The 24,569-nt window shown below is 46.9% G+C and overlaps 1 protein-coding gene across 3 annotated transcripts in view; it reads right to left on the bottom strand.

Moving 5' to 3' along the window:
• The window catches only part of fibcd1b (fibrinogen C domain containing 1b), a 181,923-nt gene extending 159,332 nt beyond the window's left edge, over nucleotides 1-22,591 (bottom strand). For all 3 annotated transcript variants that reach the window (XM_051696547.1, XM_051696546.1, XM_051696548.1), the window contains exon 1: nucleotides 21,838-22,591. In XM_051696547.1, coding sequence (XP_051552507.1) covers nucleotides 21,838-21,909 — 72 coding nt within the window. In that variant the 5' untranslated portion in view covers nucleotides 21,910-22,591. The remainder of the gene's footprint in view (nucleotides 1-21,837) is intronic.
• Between the last annotated feature and the right edge of the window lie 1,978 nt (nucleotides 22,592-24,569).

The following is a 24,569-nucleotide window of genomic DNA, read 5'->3' as shown; positions in this document are numbered from 1 at the left end:
AAAATGATCACACCCAAGATCAATATTCACAAGGACACATATGGAAAAAAACTGCACACACAGTCACACATTGGAGGAGGTTAAATTCTTTTCTCACTTTGTTGGAACGAGCTTCCTAGTGGCGTCACCTGCTGCTGCAGTGCCCTTTGAGGGAGCAAAAATGTCATTTTGAATTTGCCCCAGAGCACTGAAGTGGGGTCACGTAGCATCAGCTGTTTTTTTATTCTGTGTTTCATGAAATTACAAGCGAAACAAGACTGGAGATATCTGTTTGCAGCATAATCTTAAAGCTTTTCTTTCTCCAGGCCATTACTTGATATTAATTTAATATGTGAGTGAAATAATATGTTGTTTTCTACTTGAGCTTACTGAGACCTGGTGTGCGCCCTACTACCCTACTAGGGCTGAACGATTAACCAAAATTACATCGAAATCGCAATTTGACCCAGTGCAATTATCAAACTGCAAGGGCTGCAATTTAATGAAATAATTAGTCTCCACGCGCTTCCCGCAGTGGTGCACCTATGTGCACTGCTGTTTGTCTGTTGTGCTTTCTTAAATACATGTAAACGGGATCATTGTATTACACAAGCGTTTCAAAGTGACTCTGCGCTCCATACACACACATTCATCTATCTGCTGCCTTGAGTGACATATGTACACTTCAGTTCAGTTCAGCGTGCTAACGTGCGGTGAGCACCTTATTTAAAGCGCCCCCGATTTACTTTATATGCACATTTGCGTAATTTCACATACAGTATATGTTTGGCTGTTACAATTGACTATACACATTTAAAATAACCCAATGAGAGCATGTTTTTGTTGACAGCAAGGCAGAAGAGAGCATTTCATTCACAACAGGCTGTTCTCATCTCATCTACAAACATCCACATCCGCTTTTCAGTTTTCAAAATAAAAGCTTCCGCCGAAATAAAGACTTAAGGGTTTAACCAGACTGCATAGTAAGTTAAGAAATTATTAAATAAATTACTACTGAATAATAATTATAATGCATTATTATAGCAATATTGATCATCATTATTATACATATAATATATTTCTATAATAATTTCTTAACATCAATATTATTACAATAATATAATATTGAAATTGACTGGGTTTTAAAAACAATATGATGAAAAGTGAACTGACCTTATCACAAATTGGAAAAAAAACATTTTTTACAAAGCAGACAGATGCAATGTGATCATGATGTTTTTCCTCCCTCTGTTTCACTGTTTTATTTATTTATTTATTTACTTTGGTTCGTTTTAGAAGACTCAAAAATTAACACTCTTTTTAGAAAAGTATTTCTGGTCAGCAGTAATGCATGGGAAAAACATGGTTCCCTATCTGTCACTCACTCGACGTTGGTGTCGATGTAGTGACACTAGGGGTCACTCTTGGGAGCCCGAGACACCTCTGGTCTTTGATAAAAGGCCAATGAAAATTGGCGAGTGGTATTTGCATGCCACTCCCCGAACATACGGGTATAAAAGGAGCTGGTATGTAACCACTCATTCAGATTTTCTCTTCGGAGCCGAACGGTCATGCTCATTGAGCTGAATAGCACTGTTCATTCACCTCTGCTGGATCTGACGGCGCATTTCAGCGGCTTCTCCCTCCTCTGCACTGGTGCACTGCAGAGAACGCCCCTGGGCGCTTCGGCAGAAAAACTAGAGAGTATATTTTTCTGAAAGAGCATTTTTCCCCTCTAAAAGAGTATATATTTCTCTAAAAGAGCGCACACACGGAACGTCTTTTTAAAGACGCGTCTTTTTAAAGATGCCTTTCCGTTCGTGTGTTATTCCTGGTTGCGGTCGTTTTCTCTCAACTTCGGATGGTCATGATCGCTGTCTCTCGTGTCTGGGCGCGACCCACACGGAGGTAGCGTTTATGAATGGCTCATGTTCTCACTGCGAGAACATGACCATGGCAACGTTGCGGTCGCGGCTTGCTTTCGTAAGAAAGCAAGCCACCCCAGCGGCTCCCCGCCCTGGTCCTCCTACCTACGGGTTTGAGGTCGGCGCGGCTGGCGCTGGGGGCGATTTGGGGACCTCAATGGGATCGCCTCCGCCGGGTATCCCCCCGCGGACCTCCCATTCCCCAGCACACTTGTCTGCCCCAATCGGGCTTCTGGATGAGTTCGCACGGCGAGTCTGGCTTCTCGTTCGAGGCCCGCGAAGATGATGAGCTTTCGAGCGCAGCATCGGAGAGCAGGCTTGTCCAGTCGGACGCAGAAGCCTCAGCTGGGCTTCCCCCTTCGGGGACGGTCGCCCAGTTACAGGCCGACGCCGAAATGATGGACATGCTTTCCCGGGCAGCCGCGAGCGTCGGGCTAGAGTGGAACCCTCCGCTCTCCCCTGAACCCTCGCGGCTTGATGATTGGTTTCTGGGCTCGCGGCGCCGCTCAGACCAGCCGCGCCCCGCTCCAGTGCCATTCTTCCCGGAGGTGCATGAGGAGCTGACGAAGTCGTGGGAGGCACTTTTTACTGCCCGACCCCAACTCCGCAGTTCCCCTGCTCTCACTACCCTCGATGGCGGGGCGGCCAGGGGCTATACGGCGATTCCCCCGGTGGATAAGGCGCTCACAGTGCACTTATGCCCGCAGAGCGCCGCCACCTGGCGTGGACGCCCTAAGCTCCCCTCCAAGCCCTGTAGGCTCACGTCGTCCCTGACGGCCAAGGCCTACTGCGCTGCTGGACAAGCCGCCTCTGCCCTGCACGCCATGGCTCTCCTGCAGGTCCACCAATCCAAGGCACTGAAAGAACTGCATGAGGGTAGTTCCGCACCAGATTTGATGCAGGAACTGCGCTCGGCGACCGACCTCGCCCTCCGGGCAACGAAGGTCACAGCGCGGTCTCTTGGGCGGACGATGGCCACACTAGTGGTCCAGGAGCACCACCTGTGGCTCAACCTGGTCGAGATGGACGAGGCCGACAAGACACGGTTCCTTGCTGCCCCCATTTCCCAGGCGGGCCTATTTGGCGACACCGTTGAGGACTTTGCCCAGCAGTTCTCGACGGTAAAGCAGCAGATGGAGGCAATCCGTCACATCCTGCCCCGGCGCGGCTCAAGACCCCGCACCCCGTCTGCTCATCGCCAAGGGCGTCCCCCTGCGGTGACTGCACCGGCTCCACCGCAGCCTGCCCCTCCGGCCCGGCCCCGGCGTGGAGCCCACCGCAGGAAGCCGACGCCACCCGTCTCACAGATGGCACCGAAGAACCCACGGAGATCTTCGAGGCGCCCCTGAGACGGGCAACCCAGGGACGAGGGAACCCACTCACCTGGAGCTGGTAGAAAGAACACTCCATCCCCCGGTGGAGGGCTGGGTGGAAAATCTTTTGTTGCCTTTTCGTTTGATTTCGCTGCACGCCCAAGTGACTGCGGTACCCAACAGTTCAACAAAAGAGCGGCTTCCTTCCTCCCTGGGTCACATACCCTGTGTGTACGGTCGTCATCACGACTACCGTCCACGGGTTTTATCTTGCAGGATTGGCGCTCCAGCGGTGCCCTTTTCGCCCCTGAGCACCCAGCTGTGGCACAAATCCACCCCCGATGTGACAGCCTCCACGGGTCGCGAGGACAGGCCTCTTCCTCCCCCATCCCAGGCTGTTCCGGGGGTGGTCACAAGGAGCCAGGTAAGTGCTTCGATGTCCCTAGACTCAGCACGGCCACGACGTGCTGTGGCATCTCGCGCTCCGCCCCGCCGCGACGCCCAACCTGCCGGTACGTCTGACGACGTTGTCCCCTTGGTCCCCCTCGCACGGAATTTGGACGCATGGCTTGCACTTCCCAATCCGTCGCGGTGGTTGATCCGGACCGTCCGACTCAGCTACGTGATTCAGTTCGCCAGGCGCCCGCCCAGGTTCAGCGGTACTCACTTCACCTTCGTCAAGGGCGAAAACGCTGTTACTCTGCACGCGGAAATCGCTACCCTCCTACGGAAGGGCGCGATAGAACCTGTCCCTCCAGCCGAGATGAAGAAAGGGTTTTACAGCCCCTACTTCATCGTACCGAAGAAAGGCGGTGGGTTGCGGCTAATCTTGGACCTGCGAGTACTGAACCGGGCTTTACACAGACTCCTGTTCAAGATGCTGACGCAAAGACGCATTTTAGCGAGTGTCCGGCATCAGGATTGGTTCGCGGTGGTAGACCTGAAGGACGCATACTTTCACGTCTCGATCCTTCCTCGACACAGACCCTTCCTGCGTTCAAGGGTCGGGCGTATCAGTACAAAGTCCTCCCTTTCGGCCTGTCCCTGTCTCCTCGCGTCTTTACAAAGATCGCAGAGGCTGCCCTTGCCCCGTTAAGGGAGGTAGGCATTCGCATTCTCAACTATCTCGACGACTGGCTAATCTTAGCTCACTCTCGAGACGTGTTATGCGCACACAGGGACCTGGTGCTCTCGCACCTCAGCCGACTAGGGCGTAGGGTCAACTGGGAAAAGAGCAAGCTCCTCCCGGTTCAGAGCATCTCTTTTCTCGGTTTGGAGTTGGACTCGGTCTCCCTGACGGCGCGCCTTACGAACGAGCGCGCCCAGTCGGTGCTGGCCTGTTTGAAGGCGTTCAAACAGAAAACAGCGGTTCCACTGAAACTTTTTCAGAGGCTCCTGGGGCATATGGCATCCTCGGCGGTGGCCACCCCGCTCGGGTTGATGCATATGAGGCCGCTTGAGCACTGGCTCCAGACTCGAGTCCCGAGACGGGCATGGCGCCACGGGACACACCGCGTGGCCATTACACTGGTCTGTCACCGTCTTTTCAGCCCTTGGACCGACCTCTCGTTTCTACGAGCAGGTGTTCCTCTAGAACTGGTCTCAAGGCGCATCGTGGTTACGACAGATGCCTCCAAGACGGGCTGGGGCGCTGTTTGCAACGGGCACGCAGCCACCGGCCTCTGGACGGGTCCGTGGCTGCGTTGGCACATCAACTGCCTCGAGTTACTGGCAATTCTGCTCGCCCTGCGGAGGTTCCGGCCGTTGATCCAGGGCAAGCACGTGCTAGTTCGGACAGACAGCACGGCAGTGGTAGCATATGTCAACCGCCAAGGCGGTCTGCGCTCCCGCTGTATGTCACAACTCGCCCGCCGTCTCCTCCTCCGGAGTCAGCAGCACCTCAAGTTGCTGCGAGCCACTCATATCCCGGGCAACCTCAATGTTACAGCGGACGCGCTGTCACGGCAGGTTCCCCGCAGGGGTGAGTGGAGACTCCACCCCCAGGTGGTCCAGCTGATTTGGAGTCAATTCGGTCAGGCTCAGGTGGACCTGTTCGCCTCCCAAGAATCCTCCCACTGCCCGCTCTGGTACGCCCTCACTGAGGCTCCTCTCGGCATAGACGCACTGGCACACAGCTGGCCCCCTGGCATTCGCAAATACGCGTTTCCCCCAGTGAGCCTACTTGCACAGACACTGTGCAAAGTCAGGGAGGACGAGGAGCAGGTCGTCCTGGTAGCACCCTACTGGCCCACCCAGACATGGTTCTCGGACCTCACGCTCCTCGCGACAGCTCCCCCCTGGCAAATTCCCCTGAGGAAGGACCTTCTTTCTCAGGGACGGGGCACCCTCTGGCACCCGCGCCCAGACCTCTGGAATCTCCATGTCTGGCCCCTGGACAGGACGCGGAAGACCTAGGTGGCCTACCACCCGCGGTGGTAGACACGATCACTCAGGCTAGGGCACCCTCTACAAGGCGCCTGTATGCCTTGAAGTGGTCTCTGTTCGCTAAGTGGTGTTCTTCTCAACACGAAGACCCCCAGAGATGCGCAGTCGGATCAGTGCTTTCCTTCCTGCAGGAGAGGTTGGAAGGGAGGCTGTCCCCTTCCACCTTGAAGGTGTACGTTGCTGCCATAGCAGCACACCACGACGCAGTTGACGGTAAGTCCTTAGGGAAGCACGACCTGATCATCAGGTTCCTAAGAGGCGCTAGGAGGCTAAATCCCTCCAGACCGCTCTTCGTTCCCTCATGGGACCTCTCCATAGTTCTTCAGGGCCTACAGAGAGCCCCCTTTGAGCCTTTGCAGTCAGTCGAGCTTAAGGCACTCTCCCTGAAGACTGCCCTCCTGACTGCGCTCACTTCCATCAAGAGGGTAGGTGACCTGCAAGCGTTCTCTGTCAGCGAAACGTGCCTAGAGTTTGGTCCGGGCTATTCTCACGTGATCCTGAGACCCCGACCGGGCTATGTGCCCAAGGTTCCCACCACTCCTTTTAGGGACCAGGTGGTGAACCTGCAAGCGCTGCCCCAGGAGGAGGCAGACCCAGCCCTGGCGTTGCTGTGTCCGGTGCGCGCTTTGCGCATCTATTTGGATCGCACGCAGAGCTTTAGACTCTCTGAGCAGCTCTTTGTCTGCTTCGGTGCACAGCGGAAAGGAAGCGCTGTCTCCAAGCAGAGGATCGCCCACTGGCTCGTTGATGCCATATCTATGGCATATCTCGCCTAAGACATGCCGCCCCCGGTAGGGCTACGAGCCCATTCTACCCGTGGTGTAGCGGCTTCTTGGGCCCTGGCCAGAGGTGCCTCTCTAACAGACATTTGTAGAGCAGCGGGCTGGGCAACACCCAACACCTTTGCAGGGTTCTACAACCTCCGGGTGGAACCGGTTTCGTCCCAGGTAGTGGCACGCAACACAAGCGGATAGTCTTCGGAGAAACTCACTGCCGGCCCAGTACACGCGCTAGCTAAGAGCCCGGTGCTGGGGTAGGTGCTCCGCATGTGGCGGTTCCCTGTAAGGCTAACCCCATGCGATCTATATCTTCCGCTAGCTCGTTTCCCTGCTGGCAAACTGCGTCTTCCTTGGGCAGAGCCCTCTGCCCCAGTCTCCATGTTGTAGTACCTCCTCCCCCATTGGGCAGGATCTACCTTGAAGGCTCTCCACATGGTTGGAAAGACCATGTGATGTATTTTTCCACTTAAATACCCCCCCCCCTCTCTGGGGTTGGGTGTGGTTTCCGCGGTGTCCTCCCCTTGGGAGGGACACCCCCCGACTAGACCTGGCGGCCTAGTCAGATAATCCCCCTTCTTTTTTTAGGGAGTGGAAAAAGAGAAGGGGAAAAGAGGCCACGACTGGGTTAAGCCCGTCTCTATCTTTGGGTAGTCAACTTGTCCCCAAAAAGGGCCGTTCGACACTCATAACTATGTTGGGGGAGGTTACGTGTCGACCTGTGCGTTGGCTGAGGCACACAGCAAGTCTGCCCACCACACATCGCCAGTTCACGTAACACAGTTCAGCCTTGTGGCGTTTTGTATAGGGACCCCTAGTGTCACTACATCGACACCAACGTTGAGTGAGTGACAGATAGGGAACGTCATGGTTACTGGTGTAACCTCCGTTCCCTGATGGAGGGAACGAGACGTTGGTCCCTCCTGCCACAACGCTGAACTACCCGCTGAAATGGCCAGACCTTATATCGGCTCCTCAGCGTAAAACCTGAATGAGTGGTTGCATACCAGCTCCTTTTATACCCGTATGTTCGGGGGAGTGGCATGCAAATACCACTCGCCAATTTTCATTGGCCTTTTATCAAAGACCAGAGGTGTCTCGGGCTCCCAAGAGTGACCCCTAGTGTCACTACATCGACACCAACGTCTCGTTCCCTCCATCAGGGAACGGAGGTTACACCAGTAACCATGACGTTTAATTTTGGTTGAAAGAAATGGCACTTTTTTGTTGTTGTATGTTTATCATATCACAGTTCAAATCACAATCAAAAATTTTTTTTTAAATAATCGCAATTAGATTTTTTGGCCAAATCATTCAGCCCTACGCCATACTTTGCCCAGATTGGAGGGGCTGCCATCCTCGGGCATATTTTAGCGTCTTTTTGTACTGTTACGCAAATAGCGCTGTCAGTCCCTAGAGGGAAGAATCCCCCTGGAAGTATAGAGTTTATAGGAATCTAGAGCTCCTGCATTTTTATATTATGTTTCAACTCGCCCTTCCCCTCTATTATCGCCGGAAACGAGTCAGTTATTAGTACAACACTTCCTTGCATTGCTTGAATAGCTGAAGGCTGAAAAAGCTCTTTCTTCCTCTCCGACCAAACTCACTCGCCGTGATAACCATGGGTGATTGGTGTCTATTGTTTGCGCGCTCGAGCCTTTACATTATTAGCGCTGTGCATGGATGCGTGGCGTGCTCTGAGTGAGAAGTGGCAGCTATCTGTGCCCATTATCAGTGCCCACTCGTGCATTTTGCGATCGCATGGTGCGCTTCTGGGCATCTCAGAGAAAAATTAAACCACACTCCACACAGAATGCTCCTGTCTTATAAACGGCAGCATTACACGGTCATGTGGCGCATGTTACCGAGCATTTCTCAGTGTGTTAAAAAAACGGTAGTGTAAGGTTATACATTCCGGTTCATGACGCAGCCACCTTGTTCTAACCTCCATGTTACAGTACAGGACACGCCCATTCTGCGCTCCGCGGTAGTAAATCTCCATGTGAAAGATGCAATAGGGGTCGTTCCCCCGTACGGTGCACAGAGAGAATGTCACAGCCGTTATTTTCTCATCAAAACACAGTGTTGGGGCTCAGGTACTCAGATAAGAGACAAAGGCAGGCCTACACACAGTCATAAAGCCTGATTGCGGCCTGTAGGACACTAGAAGACTGATTAAAAAACAGCACCAAAATCAAACAAAGAGAGTCCTAAAACAGACAACAGATCCCATGATGCCTTGCTCACTTTACACCTATGTGTGAAATTTTGAAGCATTGAACTCTCAACTCCTATTGGATGAAATGCACGACAGAACGCATCCCTCAACATGACGTCATCGAGAGTATAAAAACATCTGAGATCTTTCTGGGAGTTGCTTCCATCGACAGTATGTGCCTCATCTAGATGCAGCCCTGCTGCTCCCAGGTGTAGCCTCATTGCCCAAGGAAGTAACATACGTACCTGACATTTTGGCCATACGATCTCCATCTTGCTGGAAGAGTTGAGATTTCTCTGTGTTCCACCGAGTACGTTAATGGATACGAAGAAGACTGCCGAGCAATCTGCGTCTTCACCCTTTTGCCTGCAGAAGTGAATTTCTCTTTCTTCTTCAACCAAGTCAACTTCGCTGTTTTCTCCACCAACCCGCCGAGAATCAGCCGCCGTACCGCCCACCGACAGAGCGAGGAAACAGCCTCGCGTCATCACCCGAGCTTCGAGGAACTGAGTCGGAGTCAACCGACGGACGAACACACATTCTACCCACGTCCTCATGCAATTCAAGTAAGAGGTTTACGTCTGGACAGAGTTAGATTATTATAGTGTGTTATTCTTGCGTATCAAGTTTATTGCTCTTACAGTTTACAGACCACCGAGTCCGTTCACTGCTGCTAAGTTATCGTACCAGCGGAGACACACGTTAAATGAGCAGATGCCATTAACCAGTCTCTCCACCCACATTCACGTGACGTACTCTCCACAAGAGCCACATCCGCCATTTTGTGCAATCCACCCCTTACACACACACACACACACACACACACATACACTCACACACATACACATACTTTCCTCTCATGTATTATAGGCTTATTTGTTACCATATCTAATCATGTTACTGTTTAGTTTGTAGTAGGAAGTCGGAAGTTTATTGACTGCATTGCATTATTATTAATTGATATTACTGCAATAATAAACTTTGTTATACTTTAAAGAGAATGTTTTGGTATTGTTCTGCATGCACCTGTGTAGAGGGCTAGTAGGGGATGTCAGTGCTTGGATTCAAGTCTTCATTGTTGATGTCGACTTTCCTAAGAGAACAATCCAATAGTGAGACTGCTATACTGTCTGGTTATTAGTTCCTGATTCCAGGGTGGTGCCCCGGTGATATAAATCATTAATATTCTATTGATTTTATTAATTAATAATTATCTTTGATGATAATTCATATTCTATTGAATTTGATGATGTTATCTTTGATGATTGTTGATTTAAAGGATTCAAAAGCTAATGCTGATTCTAATCAATGTCCTATTGATTTTAAGAATTAATAATTATCTTTGATAAATATTAATTATTGCTAATAACCAAACCCTGCTCCTAATGAAGTGCCCAATAGCAAAAAGACAGTGGCCTCCAGCCTATCTGCATCTGTGACATTTGAATTGAACCCTCTTTGGGTTCTGTTCATAATGATCACTACAAACCATTCTCTCTCTTATGTTTGCACGCTCATAAACCATACCTTAGAGTCCCCCTTAATTTTGACTCAGGCCATTCTTGAGAATTTGATCTGCTTCCCCATTTCACACACTGTGCATAATCGCTTCCCAATGGTGAGCGGCGTGCTATCACAATTAGTGTCAAATATAAAGCGCCCGCTATTCCATTACATGAATGCGTGGTGGGCACTCACGGGCATGTCAGATTGTGTGCTAAAAATGATCGAACATGGGTATTCTATCCAATTCGCATGCAGACCGCCTTGCTTCAACAGCGTTTTGTCCTCGCCGGTTCCGTCATGGGACGTGCCTGCATTACGTGCAGAAATTCACAATCTCGCAAAAGATTCGATAGAGATTGTTCCGAGCTGCCACGCCCGCAGAGGGTTTTACAGCTGCTACCTTTTCTTTCCAAAGAAAGGCGGCGGGCTTCGGCCGATTTAGATCTGAACATTTGAACATCGCACTTGCAAAACACCCATTCAAATGTTAACTCAGAAACAGATCTTAGGCAGCATCACAGGCTGTTCTTGAGATTCACTTTCGAAGGGATGACATATCAATTCAAAATCCTTCACTTCGGATTGCCTCTGGCCGTGCGCCTGGCTGTTCTAGCACCATGGACAGCTCCAAACCTTTATCAGCAGGGTGTTGTCACGCATTCCCTGTGTTTGCATTGACTGTTATTTTGAATTCTTGTTTAGTTCCCCTGTTCCTGTTTCCTGTTAGTTTTGTAGTCCTTTGTAGTTTCTTTTCATGATTGGTTTTCCCCTGATTGTTTCCACAGGTGTTCCTCGTTCCCTTGTTTTCCCCTGGTTTCTTTGTCAGTCTTCACATGTATTACGCTGTGCTCAGCGCTTTGTTCCCTGTTTTGTTTCATTATGTTCTGCATTTAGATCCTCATTCCTCGCCTGCTTCGTAACAGAAAGACTGACCATACAAGATGGATCTAGCGGTTTTGTTCACTCAGTTGAGCCGTGAGGATTTACCCATAAGGGAATACTCCCTTCGTTTTTGCACCATTGCCTGCCTGACAGGTTTTGCGGACTCCCATCTCAAGTCAATATACCAGATTGGTTTAATAGCTCACCGGTGGAGGGAATTGCCTGAGATGGGAGACTACACATGGAGGGAGTATGTGAAGTTAACATTAGAAGCTCTAGCTTCAGAGGATCCTCCTCCCCCTACCCTGATCCCGGTTTCCAAGCCTTCCACGCCTGAGTCTGCTCCGTGCCTTGTCACAGCCACGCCTGAGTCTGCTCGGTGCCATGTCACAGCCAAGCCTGAGTCTGCTCCACGCCATGTCACAGTCACGCCTGAGTCTGCTCCACGCCAAGTCACACTTGAGTCTGCTCCACGTCATGTCACAGTCACGCGTGAGTCTGCTCCACGCCATGTCACAGTCAAGCCTTTCGCAACTCTTTGCTCCAAGCCTCCCCTCTCTCAAAGCATTACACGATCTCCAAGTTGAATGATCTGCCACTAATGTCGGTGCATAGGGCCATGAAGACCCTACCTCACAAATTGCCACGCCTGCCACGGCCAACGAGCCAATGCCCACGCCTGCAATGGCCAATGAGCTGGAAGCCTCGTCTGTCCCAGAGCCTGCGTTGCCAGCCTCGTCCGTCCCAGATCCTGCATTGCCAGCCTCATCCGTCCCAGAGTCTGCATTGCCAGCCTTGTCCGTCCCAGAGCTTACGTTGCCAGCCTCGTCTGTTCCAGAGCCTGCGTTGCCAGCCTCGTCCGTCCCAGAGCCTGCGTTGCCAGCCTCATCTGTCCCTGAACCGGTGTTGCCAGCCTTGTCTGTCCCAGTGCCAGCATTGCCTGCCTTGTCCGACCAGAGCCAGCGTTGCCAACTATGGCCGTCCGGAGGAGGAGGAGGAGAATAAAGACTTCTGTTCCCAAGTCTCTTCCCATGTACATGACCACGGAGGTCGTTTCCGAGTCTCTGCCCATGCCCACGACCACAAAGGTCGTTCCTGAGTCTCTGCCAGTGTTCACGTCCACAGAGGTCGTTTCTGAGTCTCTGCCCATGCACACGACCACAGAGGTCGTTCATGGGTCTCAGCCAGTGTTTATGACCACAGAGATCGTTCCTGAGTCTCTGCCAGAGTTCACGACCACGGAGGCTGTTCCCAAGTCTCTGCCCATGCCCATGACCACAGAGGTCGTTCCAAAGTCTCTGCCCATGCCCACGACCACAGAGGTCATTCCCAAGTCTCTTCCTGTGTACATGACCACGGAGGTCATTTCCAAGTCTCTGCCCATGTTCAAGACCACGGAGGACGTTCCTGAGTCTCTGCCAGTGTTCACGACCACAGAGGTCATTTCTGAGTCTCTGCCCATGCTCACAACCACAGAGGTCGTTCCCAAGTCTCTGCCTATACACACGACCACAGAGGTCATTCCCGAGTCTCAGCCAGTGTTTACGACCACAGAGGTCGTTCCCGCGTCTCTGCCAGTGTTCAAGACCAGAGGTCATTCCTGAGCCTCTTCCCATGTTCGCGACCATGGAGGTTGTTTCCCAGTCATCCAGGACTCTTTGTCTCGAGCCTCCCATGGCTCTGCCTTCGACGGCTTCACCCCTCGAGCCTCCCACAGCTCCGCCTACCACGGCTTCACCCCACGAACCTCCCAAGGCTCCGCTTTCCACGGCTCCACCCCTCGAACCTCCCACGGCTCCACCTTCCATGGCTCCACCCCTTGAGCCTCCCATGGCTCCACCTACCACAGCTTCGCCCCTCGAGCCTCCCATGGCTCCGCCTACCACGGCTTCACTCCTCGAGCCTCCCATGGCTCCGCCTGCCACGGCTTCACCTCTTGAGCCTCCCACGTCTCCGCCTGCCATGGCTTCGCCCCTTGAGCCTCCTACGGCTGCGCCTTCCACGGCTATGCCCTCAGAGTCTTCCATGGCTCCAGTCTCTAGTCTGTGGCTGCTCCCAGGCCTCATGACCCTATCTTTTCCCTGTGGTCACCACCCAGACCTCCTGAACCTGTTCCAGCCCTGTGGCTGCCAACCAGGCCTCTTGATCCAGTCCCTACCCTGAGGTGATCTCCTGGGTCTCCTGGCCGTCTGCCTGATCTGCTCTGGTCTTCTGGGTCTCCTGGTCGTCCAACTAATCTGCTCTAGTCTCCTTGGTCTCCTGGCCGTCCACCTGATCTGCTCTGGTCTCCTGGGTCCCCTGGCCGTCCGCCTGATCTGCTCTGGTCTCCTGGGTCCCCTGGCCGTCCGCCTGATCTGCTCTGGTCTCCTGGGTCCCCTGGCCGTCCGCCTGATCTACTCTGGCCTCTTTGGTCTCCGGCTCCGCCTTGGTCTCAAGCCTCCCTGACTTTGCCTTGTTCCTCTGCTCCCCTTGCCCCTTGTGCCCCCTTGAACTGCCTGTTTCCCCCTTCCCCCCACACCCCATGGACAATTTATCATTGTGGAGCATCTGGAATCTGCTCCTTAAAGGGGGGGCTCTGTCATGTATTCCCTGTGTTTGCATTGACTTTTATGTTGAAATTCTTGTTTAGTTCCCCTGTTCCTGTTTCCTGTTAGTTTTGTAGTCCTTTGTAGTTTCTTTTCATGATTGTTTTTCCCCTGATTGTTTCCCCAGGTGTTCCTCGTTCCCTTGTTTTCCCTTGTGTATTTAAGCCCTTGTTTTCCCATGGTTTCTTTGTCAGTCTTCACATGTATTACGTTGTGCTCAGTGCTTTGTTCCCTGTGTTTTGTTTAATTATGTTCTGAGTTACCTGGTTTACCTTTGTTTTATTAAATAGCTGCATTTAGATCCTCATTCCTCGCCTGCTTCGTTACAAATGTGATGCTGGGTCAGGTTTTCAGACGAAAAGTGGTGACTACGGATGCATCCGACATGGGTTGGTGTGCGTTGTGCGATGGGCGCCCAGCTTTTGGCACATCAACTGCTTGGAAATGCTAGCCATCTTCTTAGCGGTGAAAGCTTTCCATTCCGACATAGTGAATCATCATGTTCTGATTCGGTCAGACAATATGTCAGTGGTAGCATACATAAATCACCAGAGCAGCACTCGATCGCTACCAATGATGAGCCTGGCACAACGCCTCCTCGTTTGGAGCATGTGCCATCTCCTCTCCCTGCACGCGACATACGTTCCGGGCCGTCTGAACTGCAGAGCAGACATGCTGCTGCACCAGGGACCAATGGCAGGGGAATGGAGACTTCATCCTCAGATGTTTCTGAGGATTTGGAAAATGTTTGACAAAGCGGACGTCCCCGCTGGGAGTGGATGCCTTGGCCCACAAGTGGCTGACGAAACGCAAATATGCATTTCCCCCATTACGTCTCCGCCACTCTGTCATTAGCAAAGTCAGAGAGGACAAGGAAACAGTTATGTTGGTTGCACAAAAATGGCCCAACCAGCCATGGTTTCTGGAGATGATGTAGATATTGGGTGGCCCTCCATGGAAAATACAGCTGAGGAGGGATCTGCTTTCTTAAGTGCAGGGCACGATTTGGCATCCCCAGCCGGAGCTGTGGAACCTACATGTATGGCACCTGAACGGAGCACAGCGGACGAGCCGGAACACCATTTTGTAAGCTAGAGCGTCATCTACGAGAAGCCTCTATGCACTAAAATGGCGTGCATTTGCGGATTAGTACTTTTCACACAACAAAGACCCAGTGAATTGCTCCATAACAGAGATCCTTATATTCCTTCAAGAGCAGTTGGACGCAGGTCTTACTCCATCAATGCTTAAGGTCTATGTAATGACCATATCGGCATTTCACGCCCCAGAGGCTGGTTCCTCTATAGGCAGACATGATCTGATCATAAAATTCCTTAGTGGAGCGAGGCGCTTGAACCCCTCTGGCCCTGCTACGGTTCCAACATGGGACTTAAATCTGGTGCTCAGGGCGCTCACAAGCCCCCCGTTCGAACCACTGTAATCTGTTGAGTTGTGTGTGCTCTCTTTTAAAGACTGCACTGCTGTTGGCTCTGGCCTCAGTAAAATGGGTTGGTGATATACAGGTGCTAACGGTTGACAGTTCATGTCTGGAATTTGGTCCGGAGCTTTCAAAAGCCACCATCAAACCCAAAAAAGGCTATATGCCTAAGGTGCTTTCCACACCCTTCAGGGCACAGATAGTGCACCTACATGCTTTCTTTTCTCCACCGTCTAATTCGGATGAGGAGCAGTTAGCGCATTTATTATGCCACGTGCCGGCATTGCACACATATGTAGAGCACACTTGCCAGTTTAGACTGTCGGATCAGCTCTATGTTTGTTATCGAGGATGCACAAAAGGCATGTCCGTCTCCAAACAAAGGCTCTCTCACTGGATCGTTGATGCGACTGCCCTCACTTATGAGTCACAGGGCATTAGATACCCTATAGTTGTAAACGCACATTCAACTAGAGGCATGGCTTCTTCAGGCGCATGGACAAATGGTAAATTCCTACAGGATATATGGTCTTTGTAGAACACGTTCACAAGGTTTTATAACCTAGACAAGGCACCCATCGCTTCGCGATTCCTCTCTGTCTAGAGAGCTACTATTCCTTCACCCAGTGGGTGAGCCCGAGCTCCTTATTCGGGTGGGCTACCTGTTATAATTTTAATACAGCCACCTGGGTAGGCTGCTATCCAATTTACACCCACTAGAAGTCACAAGCACTTCTAATTGAATAAAACCTCTGGTTATGAAGGGGTTCATTATTCTGTGTGTATTATATGACTCATATAGATCCTCAGATTAAGATTAACTTTCCATCTGGTTTTCACCATGTGCGGTTACTCATTTCCATACACACTTGAAGACACATAAGTCTGTGACCCCCAAAGGGCCATGACCTCATATACACATTCTTCTAAGTGTTTCTACCCTGGTACATCTAGGGTATGATGCTACGTAGTGCAGCGTGATGGGACTCCATTCCCCATAGTGTTCAAATGCAATATTGAGTAAACTGAATCAATAGGGAACGTCTCCGGTTACTCAAGTAACCTCGGTTTGCAAAACTTGACCACACTACTACGTCAGAGTAAAACAAAATGCAATTGAGTTTGTGTGCATGTGTGTGTGTGTGTGTGTGTGTGTGTGTGTGAGTTGTTTTTTTGTGGTTTACAAGGACATTTTTTTTAGGTTACACATTAGTAATTACGAGGGTATTATGCTATAAATGTGGTTTATGAGGACATCCCTAGTGTCCCTGTAATTGAAATGGTAAAAAAAAAACAAAAAAAACATTCTAAACATTGTTTTGTTTTTGTTTTTTTTAAAATGTAAAAATCCCAAAAGGTTTCTGTGAGAGTTAGGTTTGGGGTAGGTGTAGGGTTAGGGGATAGAATATGTAGTTTGTACAGTATAAAACTCATTATATCTATAGAGTGTCCTCATAATGACAGGAGTACCAACGTGTGTGTGTGTGTGTGTGTGTGTGTACATTTTTATACTACTTTGTGGGGACCAAATGTCCCCAAAAGGATAGTAAAACCTGAGATCACCTACTTTGTGGGGCCCAGCCAGCGGTCCCCACGAGGGAAATGGCTTTTTAAACATACTAAACAATGTTTTTTTATTTTTTTATGTAAAAATGTAAAAAGGTTTCTGTTAGGTTTAGGGGTAGGGTTAGGGAGTATACATTATCGTATAAAATCCATAAAATGCATGGAAGTCTATGGAGAATCCCCACAATGATATAAAAACAAAGGGTGTGTGTGTGTGTGTGTGTGTGTGTGGAATCCCCAGGAATCACGGTCCAAGCTGACATCCCCACTATTACTCATAACTTGTCTCTCCATCTCCCTGTCTCCTCCCTTCTCCCCATTGAGGGAGAAAACATTAGTCATTCAAAGCTCAATTTGTCAATGGGTTGTGTGATTCTTCACTGCTCTTCATTTTTTATCAGTGTCTTTAGCCAACCATTGTAAATTGCCCTGTTTGTAACAACTGTATGCCTGTCATTCTGCTTTTAACTTTTGCTAGTCTTGTCTGCAGGATGCAGTTAGTAGCATTGATGTTTCTCTGTTTACAAATCATTATAGTTCACTTCACAGTGTTATTGACATTACTGTTCATTATGATACTTTAATGCAATGTACAATGCTAATAAATTTTTAAGTGACTAACTAAGATACATTATTTTGGGAGATCCATGAAATGCATCAAACAATGTTATTGTCAAATAATATTGTCAAGCTGATATTGGAATAAACTGGAGCTAATTAAACATTTCAAACTTCCTTCTTAATATAGGAACAATAGGGGGAAAGTTGTCACTTTGGATACAACACAGTAACTACAAGGTTTTGTGTCAAAAGTCAAACGTTTTCTCTAACAGTTTTCATTTAATTATGCTGGTTTAAAACATCTAGTTCAAAACTCTGACAAACACAACTACACAATATACACCACACTGCGACTATATTATATGCAGTTAGATATAAACAGAAATGTCGAACTGTGTTGTCAGGAAAAGAGTATTTTTTCATAATTGTCAGGTAGGGGCAAGTTGTCAGAGTGATATTGGGGCAAGTCACATTGATTTCTAATACCCACACACATTTACTTGTCTGACTAAATGTGAATATATCATATACTTATTTTTATGTTACCAGGCTTGTGTATGTTTATGTAATGTTTTCATTTTTACTGTTTGTTCCTCATAATTGTTTATATAAATTATTGCTGAAAATTAATTAAATATAATACATTTTAAATAAATGAATGTTTTGAAAAATTGCTTTTTTATTTAGATAATATTTCATATATCAAGTGTTTTCTTCTCAATGGTTAAATCAACATTATCTTTTTTCTTAGGGGATAATGGTGAATGAGTTATGTAGTCAAAACTTTAAGGTATGTGTCTATAAAGAAATTGACTTTCAAAAAGGAAAAAAAAAAGTTTTGTTTTTATCACATGAGCTCATTTTAACTTGTGCTTACACATAACTCACATTTGAAGATCTATATCACACAAAACAGTTGATTATAACTTTCAATTATTAGTAGATAACTGTCAAAGAATATAATGTAATATAATAATAATAATAATAATTTTATTCATCCTATTTTATTTCAAATATGTTTTATCCTTTTGCTCATAATATGAATTAACAATATTTTGTTGGAGTAGATTTTAAGTGCAATAGTGCTAGATACCTCAGGCGCTGCCCATGGTTCTGGATTTGGCATTTTCCAGAGTACTGTTGCTGTCTATGGTCCTAAAATGCTTTTTAACCATGCAGAATCAGCCTAATCTCACATTGAAATTGGAAAAAGTAGGTCGACTTCAGCAAAAATCGGTGTGTGCTTACCGAAATTTAAAACACAGCCCCCCAGTGGCCAAAGTGTTGTAGAGCATATTGGTACGTATTAACTCCATTTATGTCCAGGAGAGCTCACCAAAAGCTAGTTGTGAAGTGAGTTCCTTTCAGCTGTACAGGATGTAATACAGTAAAGAGTATTGCATATATATGAACTCTACCCCCCAACCCAATCCCAAACCTAAACCTAACCATTAGAGGAGTAAAAATTAAATGTTAGGGAGAAAAGTGCAACCTCCGAATCACGCTCGTCACTGATTAATCGAATGCAATTACTTCCTGGTTTCAGTGTGGATACAAACCCAGGTCTCTCACACTACTGACACAACAAGCTGCCGGTCGAGCCACATGGGAAGGTAAACGCACTGAAACTGATCCAAAAACAGTCTGGTGGGAAATGTTGTATCAAATGGTTGCATACTGTCGCCGATCCTAGAGTATCGAAACTTTTGGAAACATCATGCCGACTTCCTGTGTGATTATTGGCAGAATCACACTATCTCTTTTCAGAATTCAGAAATCTACACATTTTTTGTGTTACACCTATAAATGCTTGTCCCTCTGTAAAACCTATAACTATTTAACATGTAGTATCTAAATCTTTAAATGGTCCCCTGGTGTGAGGTTTTATTTATTTATTTATTTATTTTTACTTTGGTTCTGGCATTATCTCTCAAAATGTCTACACTGTAACAAATGGTATTTTATCGTAGTTTTCTGTAGATAACCATAGGCTATTAAAACCAATGTTGCAAATGTGTTTTTTATGCTCTCAAATTTAGGACAGCATCAGTGTGCAATGTGTGAATTTATACAATGTTTCTAAACTCAATGGAAGCATGTGAGTTCATCAATCATGTAACTTTCCCTGTAAAAAGTTTATAATTCTTGTAACAAACCTTGTCAGCTAAACATAAATTTAATTACACCCTCACATTCAATAACAAAGGATTTCTCGAAGAACAGTCACTTACAGTCAATAGTTTAAAATGCATGTCTAGAGCCTGGTGTGGGCTGCTGTCAGCAAAAATTGACTCAATCAATTCCAGTACACCACTGCAGTGTGTGTGTGTGTGTGGGGGGGGGGGGGGGGGGGGGGCAGGTTTAAGTGGTTTATGAGGATTTTTAGGTTACAAACTGGTAATTACAAGGGTATTATGCTATAAATGTGGTTTATGAGGACATTTCTAGTGTCCCCATAATTCAAATCACTTAAAAAAAATATATAATATATATACATACTAAATGATGTTTTACTGAAAATGTAAAAATGCAGAAAGTTTTTGTGAGGGTTAGGTTTAGGGGTAGGGTTAGGGGATAGAATCTATAGTGTGTAAAGTAGAAATCATTATGTCTATGGAGAGTCCTCATAATGATAGCTGCACCAATATGTGTGTGTGTGTGTGTGTGTGTGTGTGTGTGTGTGTGTGTGTGTGTGTGTGTGTGTGTATGTTCTAAAATCCTGGGATCTTCTTTATTGAGTATAAACCATCTTGAAATTAAAGTCAAATAACAAGAACTCAAAAAGAGATCAACAATTTCTTTACCCGACATTTAGGTTTGTATTAGATTTGTGATGTACTGTATCATTCTACATAACATCTAAGCCTAACCAACCAGCAGGCTAAAGAAAGACCTGACATGAATTAAGACCGAAACATACTTCACGCAAGTACGCAGATGCGAGCGCTTGGCCAACGCATGGCCAACTCGTAGTCCCGTTGAACATCCATTACATGCGCTCTTGCTTTGCTCTGGCGGTTACAAACCTCAGACCACAAGGAGGCAATAGATATTTTAGGCGTGACCACGAAACCAATCAGTGAGTTGAGACACAGAGAAAAAACAAGTACATTTGAATGGACTGGGGATAAAAAGTTTGTCTCACATTGCTGCCCAATTCCACTATGACAGTTGTTGATTGAAAGAAGAAAATACACTATAGCGCCCCTTGCGACAACGCTGAGAATGCAGCGCGTACTTGTGTTGGGTTATGAATTGAGCGCTGACACATTTCACAACGCAACGACGTGTGAAATTGAGCTTGCTTAGCAAAGTGCGTCTGCGTTCACGTACTTGCATAGAGTATGTTTGGGCCTTTAGAATGATATGAACTAACCTTAGCCCGTCTAACCTTAACCCGTTTCTTGACATCAGTTGCTGATGCAGACACATTTACATCAAAACAACATGAGACAACTTGAATCCAAAGACCTGGGACCAGATAAGATCAGAAACCTGATCTGAACCTTTTCTATAAATCTTTTCCTCTCATCCCAGCACAGAAAACCATAAAAAGACATTATGGAATACACATACAGTAGTATGAATAAACATGGAGATCAATGAGGAAAAGATGAGAAAAAACACAGGTTGAGTACTTACTTTACTCTTTTTTAATCTCTTTATCTCTTCCTCTATGTGTCTGTGTAGTTAATTGTGTAACGGTGTGGCTGTGTATTCAAGCCTCAACTTAAATATTTATTAAGCTACATGTTGGTTTCCATATATTTGGTCTCAAATTGAGTTTTTCATTAAGTTTGAATGGGTTCTCTAGCTCCAGTAATACCATAGACAAAACTGTAACCAGATTTTACAGTATATCACTCCTGGCCATTAAAACACACATTCTCCATAGACCACGTTATTAAAATAAATGAAAACTTATCATGTGTGATATTCAGTCGTAAAGGTGTGTCAGTGTGGCGTCCTGTGATGTAAAGTGTGGATAAGTGTGGCTTATCCACACTTCATCCTATACTGACCCTTAGGTAGAACACAAACACCCGACTCCTGACACAATCGCTCGCTAGAATTATTTTTTTATTTTATTGTTTGTCAGCGCTTTACGATTCTCGACACATCTTTATCCTAACATCGGCGCCACAAATATGGCTACTGAAACAATTAACGTCAAGCCTTAACAGCATACCTACGTTTCAAAGGAACGTATCATTTAAATCAATAATTCATTAATAAATCATTAAATCATAATTCAGAATTGTTTGGCTTATCTCTCGAGGGTCACATTTTCCCATGCCTGTGCTGGTAAAGCAAGATAAACTCCCCACTCTACCATATAGTCTATTTATGGCAAATTCACGGAGCAGCTGCATTTCGCTTGGCTGGCGCCCTATTCAGCTATATCCGCATGAGCGGGAATCAAAATAACCACTTTCAGGGCGCGAATGATCTACGGGCGCGCTTATGCGGAGTGACAGGAACAAGGAGCGTTCAACTCATTGTGCAATTCACTGTTTTCCGTATACACACACACATTCACGACCACAATAAGACATACACACACGTAGATGATAATTGCTGCTTGTCCGAAAACTATAGTACATTCCTTCTAAAGTGTAAGGGGGAAAGAGTGGGACACACACCTGGTTTTTGCCCCGCTGTCCGTCTTCGAGTTCTGACGAGCTGTTCATGATTCCCCATCGATCATTGAGCATTCTCCGGAGAAGAGACAACTCTAAACCACCTGTCAGTTGCAGGCGTTGAGAAAAAAAAAAAAAAAAAAAAAATTCACCGCGTCGTTCAGTTGCTTTCCTGACCAGTTATTCCATTGAAAAATAGACAAATAACCTCAGGGGGACCGAGGGGGAAGAAGGAAGGGACAGAGGGGAGAGTGAGCGAGATCGACAAGACACTATCCTCTACTCTGGGACCACACGGACTAATTCTGGTCTAAAAGGGGCGGCGAAGACTCTAGAACCACACAAATAGTGATATCATACGCACTTGAAAAGGAAAGATTAAAATAATAATAATAAAAAAAAATATATCTTGAAATTCCTTTTAAATTCTTTAAGCTCTTTCCCGTTCCTCCGTAGCGTTGATAAAGTCCACAGATATTCCACTCTAGTAAAGAGGGTTAAAGAAACACGACGGCAAAAAGCGGCGCGAAATCAACACCTCTCGCGCGTGTATAATCCAAGTTAATGCCAATAAAGTGGCGAAACAACTGCTGGTGTCTCTGTCAAAACATAATGAAAACAGGGCGAACAGTCCCGAAAATTCTATTTAAAGTGATGTAACAGCACTTTGTATTCCCTTTGAGGTCTGAGCCCTTACAGAGCGGGATGGACAGAGTGTGGTGGTAAAAGATGTTGCTTCACGCGCAGCGCTCGCGAGTGGTTCGCATGGGAGTAGTTGGCTGTGACTTGAGAAGGGAATAAAATCCGTTTCCCAGGGTGTCCTAGATTATCGGGCGGAGCTGAACAGGGCGGGAATGTCTCCTTAAGCCTAACGCGGCAGGACAGATTAACGTAGTTCCTACGTGTGTGCCAAGCTTCTTGCTCTCTTTGAGCTTCAGAAGCTGCCCATTAAGGACGCACCAGTCAATTTCTTTCTTTTTTCTTCTTCATTTTGCTCTCGCGCCCAGACATTGTCGACACTGGCTGTGTCTCGTTTGAAAGGCTGCATGCTAGGTAGGACGCGTTCTTTCAAGGCTGCAGCATACAAAGTGTCCTCCTTTAAACAAGCCTCGTTTAAACGAGACGGGCCCTGTCCCAAATGGCACTCTCCGCCCTTATGGTCTTCCTCAGAGTGCAGACTTTGATGACGTAAGAGACTGCAGACCGATGGGGCACTAGTCAGCAAGTCCATGAGGGGGCATGATTGGTAAAAGTGTGCATTTGGGACAGACATCGAGACTTCAATCAGATGACGCATTTTTTTACATTGTTTTTATTTACATGCAGTTTTACAAATTATTATTTAAAAAAGTCATGGCATTGATGGATAGGGTAAAAGAACACACTTTAAACTAACTATTGAATATTTTTTTATTATTAAATAATTTCAAGCGACACACTGACAATAAAGCATAAGATAATAAAGAACCTCTGAAAAACAAAGTGCACATATGACTACTGTTTTATATCTTTAGAAAACAAATAAACATTATTCAGACACATGGATGGGTACAGCTTAGAACACAGTAAAATGTATAGAAGAACATACCACCATATGTTTGCAAAAATAGTTATAAAATATACACAGCCACACTTCTGCAGGTATAAATAGCACTGTTAGACCGAATGTTGCTATATCAATAAATATAAGCAATCTTACAAGCTACAGTCATGTGCATTAAATTATTCTTTTCTTGATATTTTAGAGACTCACAATAATTCTAAAATCCTCTTTGAAACAACAATAACAATAAATTGAATAGGAGTAATTCCATATCTCTAGAAAATTAAATAAAACAAAGTTTTGAACAAGTTCTACACATCAGCCTTTAAAGTGATTCTATATACCCATGATAAGCAAGTGATCTGCCATTGACAATCAGGAAAAAGCAATTATTAAAATAAATGTTTAATCCGCAATTGAACATCGCCTTGTCCGCCATGTTTTTTCCTCCAGCTCAGAAACTTGAGTCCTTCTGATTGGTCTGTCGCAAGGACTGTTGGGTAGCGGACTGCCGTGAGCCCGGAGCAGTGCGGGCTTCGACAAAGACCGCATCGAGGGCACAAAGGGGGCGCTCGCGAGAACCCTCGCAAGCGCTAAAATCACAAATAGGACACACTACGGACTCGTAGACTTCACAAAGCATGTGCAACTGAAGGCCACGAGACCGCAAGTCCACATGAAGTGCACCATTTGGGACAGGGCCATGGCCTTCATAGGACAAACAGAAACAGAATGTAACATGGTTGCTATGACAGCACGCCACTATTTAACAAGCACGAGCACTTTGAGTGAGAAGGGAACAAAGTCCCTCTGGAAGTGAATGTATGAGGTACATTTTAGGAGAGTTATAATGATGTAAAGAGAAAAGAAAATAGATTTTACAGTTGTACTTTTAGTCTAATACTTTATTTTAATTATATATTAATATAATTATACATACTATATACTCTGCACCCATCTACTGAGGTACTTCAACTTGGGAATTAACATTCCTTGCGTTTGAACATCATATTTACGGGCAAATTGGCGTCATTTTTTTTTTAGACATTTCCGTTGAAGCAAAGAATTGTGGGTTGTGAGTGCCCACGAAGGATACACCTCATGCATCCTCCGAATTCCTGTGAAAGAAGGTCACATTCGAAGGCTGCATTCGAAGTGTCCTAATCGCTTTTATGAAACGAGACAGCCTTGA

This window comes from Myxocyprinus asiaticus, chromosome 4, assembly GCF_019703515.2.
Source record: "Myxocyprinus asiaticus isolate MX2 ecotype Aquarium Trade chromosome 4, UBuf_Myxa_2, whole genome shotgun sequence".
Taxonomy (NCBI): Eukaryota; Metazoa; Chordata; class Actinopteri; order Cypriniformes; family Catostomidae; genus Myxocyprinus; species Myxocyprinus asiaticus.
Note: the sequence above shows the minus strand (reverse complement) of the source record. Positions and strands in the feature narration are given on the sequence as shown.